General features: G+C 28.7%; 1 protein-coding gene across 1 annotated transcript; it reads left to right on the forward strand.

The window, feature by feature from the left end:
* The first annotated feature begins 1,083 nt into the window (after window positions 1-1,083).
* Window positions 1,084-7,197, forward strand: LOC107074241 (androglobin). The gene is given in 12 exon segments (XM_089170805.1): window positions 1,084-1,290; window positions 1,385-1,485; window positions 1,550-1,627; window positions 1,714-1,903; window positions 1,981-2,202; window positions 2,419-2,544; window positions 2,714-2,931; window positions 3,011-4,157; window positions 4,160-4,590; window positions 4,650-5,327; window positions 5,402-5,593; window positions 5,675-7,197. Coding segments are annotated over 12 exon segments (4,206 nt in total). The 5' UTR covers window positions 1,084-1,106; the 3' UTR covers window positions 6,314-7,197.
* The last annotated feature ends 2,867 nt before the right edge of the window (window positions 7,198-10,064 follow it).

The raw sequence follows: 10,064 nt of genomic DNA on the forward strand, positions 1-10,064 counted from the left end.
CGTTTGATCGCATTTAAATGTATACAATATGTATTTAGTACATAAAAAAAAAAAAAAAAAATCCTGTTATTCGGACCTAATACATTTTTCTGTATAATAATACGCTTTTACTGATGCTACAATTTGTAATATTTTTCCGTTGTTACAAAGATGTTAATTATTCGATCAATGATCCCGAATATGTGTAAGTAATTGTGAATGTATATCGTTTAAAGATATATATTTTGATAAACTCCATTTAGAGAGAATAATTCTACATTATTGAATGAAATAATCTAATAATCATTATTTTCATAGTTCAAATATTATAATCGTATACATAAAATGACAATTTTTCGTAAGAGAAAGAAAGATAAAGAAAATATTTAAACGATACATTTCATATAGAACAAGTTCAATATAATTTGAGCAATGAATTGCTTCGAATGTTTATGAATTAACTGTTACTATATCTATATATATATATACATATGTATAGTTTTAAGACTTAAAAGAACTCGTTATATGCGAATGACAGGATAGATCATAATCTGTGACATATTGCTTTTATATATGTTTTAATTAATTCTATATAATGTTGATTTACACAATGACAGGGACAAAAATATTGCTACTTAAATGATAGCTACTTACTTTATGTAATTTTCGTTAAAAAGACAATTACTTGATTATTAATATCTCCCTTTTAGTTTAATTAATAATAGTAATTAACAATCACTAAGCTAGTAGAATAAGCGAACAATAATAATAATATTAATATTAATAATAATAATATTGAAATGTAATAATAATTATTTTTTGTAAAATGTTTTATTACTATTGTAATAATTCTTATTATTTTGCTAATCAGTTTTTATTCTTATTATTGCAATTGAAATTGCGATAATGAAATATTAGGTACTAACAATTCTACGATTGCGTTTAATAATATGTAGAATTTTTTTATAGAGATTTTTCTTTTAAAATAATAAATTTCGGAATTCCTTATTTTAAGGAGTAGAAATATATATATACATTCCACTGTCTCACAAAAATACAGAAATGTATAAGAAATTGAATAAATAATAAAGATATACATTTTTCAAAAAAAAAAAAAAAAAAAACAAATGCAACATATTATTATAATAATATATTTATTTGTAAAGAATAAAATACAAATGGACGCTTCGGTAAAATCGAAAAAATTAATAGATAAGAATTTAAACGATTACTCGAAAGAAAATATTGCCATACTTTGGCCCGAGTGGAAAGATACTGAATTAAATAACGAAAAATGGTCTTTACCAAAAAGTAAATAGAGTATACATTAAAATAAAAAATATTTCTAACCTGTTATAATGTATAAAATAAAAATTACAATTAATTTAATTAATTAAAAATTTAGACGGTATAGATGGATTATTTTTAGACACGGAATTAACTCCGATGCCACCATCTTTGGAACCGTACGAATGGATTCGTCCACGTTATTTAAAAGATTTAAAGGTATATTAAAATTAATGTGTGACTATATTTTATTTTATTTATATACAAGGAAAGATAATTTTAGGAACCATTAACTGTTTTTACTATGACCGGAGAATATCCTGATTTAATTAAACGGAACAAGCATCTGTTGCACAGCGAAGTACGTCGAAGTTTTTCGACATTTTATTAAAAGAAAATATATATATATTTTTTTTTAATTAAATTTTCTACACGAATATTATTTAGTTCGTCAGATGTTTTATTTCAAGTATTATAAATCTACAATATTGTGGGAAAAATGGTTTAGAAATAAGTGGAGAATCAGATCATTTTATTTGGAATGGACGAGAAGAAAAATGGCAGGGTTGGATGCACGTTTATTCGAATAATAAAGCTGGTCGTAATGTACATCATCGTCCAATTATTAATCCAAATGGTAAGTGGATTATTTTATATGTTTTTCGTTTATTTAATTATTATTTATAAGATATAATAAGCATAATATTTCATTAGGAAAATACATCGTACGTCTTCATTTTTTGGGATGTTGGCGTCGAATAGTGGTGGATGATTTTATACCAGTCGATAAGGATGGTAATCCTGTCTTACCAACTACAGATAATCATGCCGAATTATGGCCAATACTTTTGGCAAAAGCTTTATTAAAAATCGCATCTTTAACTTGGTCCCAACGAAGAGAAATCGTGGATTTTAATCCGATTTCTTGTCTCACTGGTACGTAAAAAAAAAAACAAAAAAGAAATAAATATAATTAAATAAATATATTTATTATTTTTAATTCATAAATGTTTATATTAAATTATTACATAATTATGTTTGAATAAAATTAAAGTATATAATTGTTAAAGAGAAAAATATTTAACATTTAATGTTAGTCTATTAAACAATATATTTATGAAAAAAATATAATTAATTAATTTGTTTTGACAGGATGGATTTGTTTGTCTTTGGACGTTGTTCGACTTCCTCCTTTAGACAAGTGGGAATTTTTAGTAAAATATGCTGAACACTTTGAATTGAAGAAGGAAGGAACAAACTTGGAAAACGTAAAGCTAGGTTTGCTTTATTTTTGTCATCATTGATAAATTTTATAAGATAGACAAATAATTGTATCTCTAAACACAGTATTTTCATAGATAAACTTTGTAAAAAAGAAGAAAAAGAATATTAAAAAATGATTTATCCTTTTCTTATCAAAAAGGATTTTTATATATTTTTTGTTTAGACGATGAAGTCGAGAAAAAGTCTAGCATAAAAGGGAAAAGAATTCGTCGAGGCATTGAAGGGTTGCAACTTCCCGATAAACCTCGACCTATCACGCTGTTTCTCGATTTGAAAGATATGAAAGAGGTCACGCCCGAGACAGTGGCCGGTTTGTCGCCTTGTTGGAGCCATTTGGTTCACGTTGTTCAATCGCGTGATCTTCCATTAAATCCCAAAGACGTAAACTATTCATTCTCTATGATAGAATTTTTGTTTTAATAAACAAACAGATATATAGAATCTTTTCCTCGTTAAATAGATAAAAGAACCTTTGGCAAGATGGAAAAAATATCGATGGATAAATTGGGCCATCGATCGAGGTTTGCTCGATCCAGCGGAATATTTTATTCCTATTCGTTGTTTAAAAATCGTTAGTCCTTTGAGACAATGCAATAATAATCGATATTTATTTAATAACGATTTTTTGAGAGATACCAAACATCAGAAAATAACATCTTTGAATAATAATGTGAAAGAAGATACGATTGATGATATCAGTTTTTGGTGCGATTTCAATAAAATGGCATCGTACGTGAAAACAATTCAACTCTATTACAAACCTGAATATTTCGAATTTACATTGAAAATGTCTGATTTCTATTTATTGGATGATCAGAAGAAAATGAATTTGGCATCGAGGGAACAGAAGAAAAAAGGTAGTAAAAAGAGTTCAACAACCGAAGTTGTTCATGGTGATTCGATTGAATTTATGAACACTTATGTTTGGCCTAGAAGTATGAAATCATCCAGAAACGAACCGTTGTATCTTTTTTGCGATTCACTAGAGGATAAATTCTTCTTAATAAATTTGAGTATCATGGAAAAAAGATTACCATTTTCGAGTCAAGTCTCGAACGAAGAAGATGTGGTAGATGATTCGATAACCATAAGATTATCATCCGAAGATGTGAGTTATCTCATCGTAGAAAAACATAGTTGGTTTTACAGGCCAACCGAATCAAGAACACTTATATCAATTTCAACGTCTGGTAGCAAATCGAGAGTATTGGAATTAGAATCAGGAAGACATCTTTTGCGTATTTATTGTCGATCTGAGTCACATTGTTTCGTATCGATCTCATCTAACACGATCTTTCACGTAGGTGATCGTTTTAAAATACATCGTTTAATGATCACGGAATCGGATAGAATTGATTTTCTTGTCAAACAAATTAGCAATTCTATTTCTACAGCTTTTTCCAGTTTTGGTAATATAAATTATGTGAAAAACTTGATGGCATTTTATCGAAGTTATATGCCAGATTTAACGAACTTAACCGAAAGACGTGATCGTGCTTTTTACAAACAAATACACGATTATTTCATAGAAGAATTATTGGAATCGATAAAAATGATTTTTCAATCGGAAGACATTCCCGAAATGTTATCATCCTTGAGAATATTTTTTTAGATCCTATGATTGGTTACGAACGTCACAAAACTCCGTCGATCATTTTGAATGCATTCCGAGAAATCAACGACGACAACGACGACGACAACGACAACGACAACGACAACGAGTCGATTATATTTAAAGAAAATTATTACTCGAGTGAATCGATCGATGGCGAAATGGCGACACGGATCGATTATAATCAAGCGGCAACGGTGATTCAATCATTTTTTAAGATGGTCATAGTTAAACGTTATAAACAACGACACAATATCAATCACAAGGATCATTCGAAGATCTTAACGGGTCTATTAAAGATCGCTAAACTTTTTGATTATTCTAATGGCGAGTCGTTAGCTTCTAGTTTGATTCGAAAGGTCATAGAAAAAAATCAACGATTTAACGAAGCTTATCCTTGCTCTGAAGACTTTCAATACGTATTAAAGGTAATTTTAAAAAAATTACCATACAAACAAAAAATATATTTTTGTTTACTTCGTTCCAGATTCAAGAGTGCAAAGGACATTTGTTAAATGTTAAACCCAATCAGTGGATTCCAATAACCAGACTAATCGTAAATGCAAAAGAAAATGAAACGATCTTTGGAACGATACAACTTTTTACCAACTTGTCGTGTCACAATTTGCGATTATTCGAGAATGAAACCGGTCGAGAAATGTGGAGAATCGTTAACAACGTTGCACCGTCTAATTATCATTATACAACTTGTGGTTACACGTTATTCGCTTATGGATGGTGTGATAATCCAAAATTAAGAGACGTGGAATGGATTATTCATTTTGTTACCATCAAAGGAAAATCAATGTTTTATCAATTAACTGACAAGGAACCAATATCATTGAACACGAAAATACCTAATTTAATTATCGAAGAAACATTTAATACTTATATACCTAACTCAATGAATCTAATTTCTAAATGGATCGTCAATATCGTTAAAGATAGTGTCTTATCATTAAGATTAATGACCTCTTACGAATTGGTTCAAATGAAAATTAGAATAGTTGATAATAAAGAAAACGTTTTGTTAGAAATCGAAGGTAGATCGATTTTGTGTATTCCAGTTGTATATTTGAAATTAGAAGATTCACAAACTGTTTATTACATCGAAGCATTTGTTCTTGATAATAGTTGGCCGTTAACTGATGCTGAATGGTCAGTGGTAAGTTAAAACAAATTAAATTATAAATGATATAAAAATAATTCAATGAGATTGAGTTTATAAATTTTGTCAAGGTATTGGAGAAAAAGACAAAAAGGGAAAACTTACCGGTTCGTAATAAATCTAGTATTAGTTCGTCTATTAGATTAATAAAGAGATCTGAAACAACAAGAACGAGACGTAGTTCAAAACATCAAAATGATCAACATTTGGATCCACCTTTTTGGACATTGCAAGCTGTCATCGATGCTGACAGTGGTGTAGAGGTAATTTTATTTCTAAACAAAATAATAAAATAAAATAAATGCTTTTGCAAATAATAAATATTTGTTTTTGTTATGAAAAAGATTATTCAAGACAGAAGAAGAGAAGAGGAGATAGCATCATTGAAAGAATCCTGGTCAAAGGACGATCCTGAACGACCTAAACGTTGCAAACAACTCAGAGAAACTTTTTTAAACGCCCACGCTTTACCTCCTTCAACAACTTCTTTGAATAATTTAAATAACAAAATTTCTGTTAAAACGAACGAACGTATGGAAAAACACAAAGTTCGAAATTCATCGAAGATTTGTCGATCATCCTCTTCAACGGAAAATTTTGCCATTAGGTCTTTGAAAGAACCTAAATATCGCAGTTTTCATTTACCAAAATTAGATTTGAGTAAGTACGAAAAAATTGAAGAAAATGGAAAGGAACGTCGAGCGAGAACCAAATCGGAAGAAGAATTGTTGAAAGATCGACTATACGCTGATATTCTTGAATTTAATCATTCACACGATTATTTTATTCAACGATTAAACGATTGGTCGTTAAAACAAATAACAAAATATAAACAATTGTGGAACATTTACGAAGAAAATAGTACACAAAGAAAAGCTCAATTAGAGGAAGCTTACGAGATGCGTCAAGATTATATTTCTAATGTTAAATCGATTGATACTTCGATAAAAGTGAAAGGCGGAAAGAAAAGTGTAAAAAGATAAACCCCTCAAAAAAAAGTATTAATAATTTAATCAAATAATATTGTAAATAAATCATCGATAATTTTAAACGAATTCTACGAAATCGTTTGCATTGATAATACAATTGAATAATTTAGTAGAATCATTCTAAGAAAAGTTCAAAGAGTTCTTCGGTCTGGTATATTTTTTATTTTAATTTTCTCGATACTTCGGGTTAAGAAAAATGAGAATCAAGTCTTAAGGGGAAAGTGCACACAAACGTATAAACAAAAAAGAATAATAATAAATGAATGAATAATTATAAAATAGATGATGATGATGATCATCATCGACAATATTAAACGAATTCTACGAAAACGTTTTGCGTATAGAATTGTTAGATTGATTAATTAAAATGATTATGAGAAAAAGAACAAAGTTTTTCTCTCTTTCGTATAATTTTTGATTAGAATTATCTCGATACTACCGGTCAAGGATAGACTGTTGCTTTTCCGTAGAAGTTTCTCTAACGTAGATCATGCTCCGTAGCAAGAATATACAGGCTTTACACACATATATTGCGTTGTTGATGACGGTGCGCGATATACCTTTTAATGACGCCACTCCCGACGTTCTCTCTCTCTTTCTCAAAAAAAAAAAAATAAAAAAAAAACAAAAAAAGAACCATGATTATCGTTCTGACGATTTTTCATACACCAGACCAGTCTCTCTTTCCTTTACCGTGTCGCCCCACCAACGATTATTACAAAATTACGAGAGAAAGACGACGAGAAAGCAAAAAGGGATTCATAATAAACCTAGGTAGCTTAAGGTACAGTGTTAGTAGTTGAACTTATCAGATTATCACAAATTATCATATTTAAAAGTAATCATCATTGTAATTAAATAAATAATATATATATTTATATCATCTTGTTTTCTTTTTTATTTTGTTTCAAGTTGTTTAATGAAATAATTACAAGGATTTTCAATTGATTTGATATGAATTAATTTAACATTAAAACATTGAAATGTTTTGATTTAATCTTTAATGATGTTAATACGTGGTGTTAGAAAAATGATATAAAAAATATAAAAGACTATTGTAATTTTTCTGATAAATATTGATTTGTTTTGTATTAATTGTTGTTGAAAAATAGTTGGAATTTTGTAGAATGTTGTTAATCGAGCACACTGTACGTGTTCGATCACGAGCCAAGCACGTTTGCGTATGCTCCTTGATTGCAGGTGCAGTAGCTGTTGTGTAGACACGGTGTTGGATCGTGCGTGAAGGATCAGAAGTCGCGTGTCGGTGTGAGAGCACCCGCCGAGCCGGTGGTAATCATTGTCCTTCGTGTTTGTTAGCGGTTAGTTCATCATCTCTCTTTCTCTTTCTGTCTTTTTCTAGATTTTCTACCATGAAAGAAAAAGAAAAGGAAGAAAATGAATAAGAGTTATTCTCATATATAATGCCAACGACATAACAAATCCTATACACACACAGATACAACTAACAAATCCTTTTAATTCTAAAAATCTGATTTCTTCAAAAAAAAAAAGAATTTCTATTTGTTTTTTATATTTTCTTTTCTATTTTTTAAGTTAGTCAATAATTTTTCTTGATGAAAAGCATTCTATTTTAGAATAAAATAAATCGTAATGATTTATTTTTATTTTTTAAGTTACTAGATAATCTGCCTTGACAAAAAGTTTTCTATTTTAGAATAAAATAAATCTTAATGATTTATTTTTATTTTTTAAGTTAGTAGATAATCTTAATTGACGAAACGTTTTCTATTTTAGTATGAAATAAATAGAAATATAAATATAGTAAAAAAAAAAAAACAAGAGAAGAAAAAAACGAATTATTAAGATAAAATCCTTTCTGAGAAGAAAATTAGTTTTGAAGTTGAGATTTTAGGGAGGATTATTTTCTCTTTAGGAACGGTTCAAACAACTCGACCTTCTCTACTCGATCGTATCTTCTCGTGTCTTTCATCGTGAAACATTATCTCTGCCGCCATCCGACACCCGTTCTCGGACCCCCCAGGAGTTTGTTACTCGTGTCGTCGTCTTCCTCGTCGTCCTTTCTCGAAGGAGGAAGCATTGGTTAGGTTTGAAAGAAGAATTCACTGAGAAGAAGTTAACCTATGTGTGCATCTATACAACAGAAGCACACGTTCATTTTGCATGGCTCGTTTAACAGAAGGAATTCACCTAACGAACCTAACGAATTGACTACTACTACTACTACTACTACTACTACTACTACTACTACTACTACTACTACTGCTACTACTACTACTATTACTAATAATAATAATAATAATACTAAGCAAAGGATTCTCAATCGGCAATTTCTTCTTTGCAAAAGACAAATACAACAACATAGGAAAATGGAAATGATCGTTTAGTTTGGTTCGAAACAAGTTAACAGATAGGTAAAGAGATAAAGGTAGCTTTATTTGTGATATAAGAGAGAGAGACAATAAAGTGGTAATTACAACGAATGAACAACATCGTTCCTTTTATCTATTTGACATCTCTCCTACGATATCGTATCGTATCGTATCGTATCAAAGGCGGTTCCGTTCTATTATAGATACGCCACACAACATACGCCTTTATATGCCCTAATTAACAAGCATAGTATAGCATCATCATGATCATCATCATCATCATCATCATCATCATCATCATCCTTCCTTTCTTTCTTCTTTCTCACGCATTCACACCATACGCGGATTCGATTCGTCACCTCGACGATATATTCTTACCCGCATCGAACATTATTTTCTCTCTTTGTTGAGATTCATTTTAAAATCAAACGATAGATTTTTCTATTTTTTTTATTATTTTTTTTTCATTTTTTACGATCTAAGTACTTACATAATGAATAGTATTATTCATTTGATGCAAAAATCATTTCGTTTGATTTATCGTAAGATTTTTCTTATTATTTTCTATATATATCATTTGTGAATGAATTAATATTATAAAAATAGTTTTGAAATTTAGAAAATCATTGAATTAGAAAAATCTTGATTTGTAGAAAATATTAAATACAATTTATAATAATGTTTAGAAAACGAATTAATTGGTCCAAAACAAAAGGTCAATGTCATTAAGTTATTTCTTAATCAATGTGCTCTCGTCATTTTGATAAAATTACATTGCGAAATGTATATTCTTACGACCTACTTTTCGCATACCTAAATTAACATAATTGTTATTATAATATTCTAATGTAGAACGAGATCTCTCAACAATAAAACTGTTAACTACTTATCGCGTAAAATATTACTTTCACGATAACGCCGAATGATTATTATTGTATTAGTGTTACCAGAACGAACAACGAACCTAATGCTTGTGTCTAATTGTTTATTTATCAAACAGACGTTTGTTTTTCGCGTTAACAAGATTAGTTTCTGTAATATATAATTGCGAATATATAATATATATAATATTAAAAAAAAAAAAAAGAAAATTTTTTTTAATTCTTAAGACAACTATGTGACAAGATAAGAACATTTTTAGAAGAGTTATACAGTTGTCCTACATTACAAATGAAATAGTAAAAATAGTTTAAAAGGAATGAATGCATCTTGTATATTTGTTGTCTTTTAATTAATTAATTAGTTAAGATTGATGACTCGTACAAAGTATATTTATATTTATATTTATATATATATTATATTATTTTTTATATTTTAATTTTTTTTCTATTTCTATTTTATTCTATTTTATTTTATATATAGTATATAATATATTATATATTATATAGTATGTG

The sequence above is a fragment of the Polistes dominula genome, unplaced genomic scaffold (genome assembly GCF_049000335.1).
Source record: "Polistes dominula isolate Pdom_NZ unplaced genomic scaffold, Pdom_raw_medaka contig_79, whole genome shotgun sequence".
NCBI classification, from domain to species: Eukaryota; Metazoa; Arthropoda; class Insecta; order Hymenoptera; family Vespidae; genus Polistes; species Polistes dominula.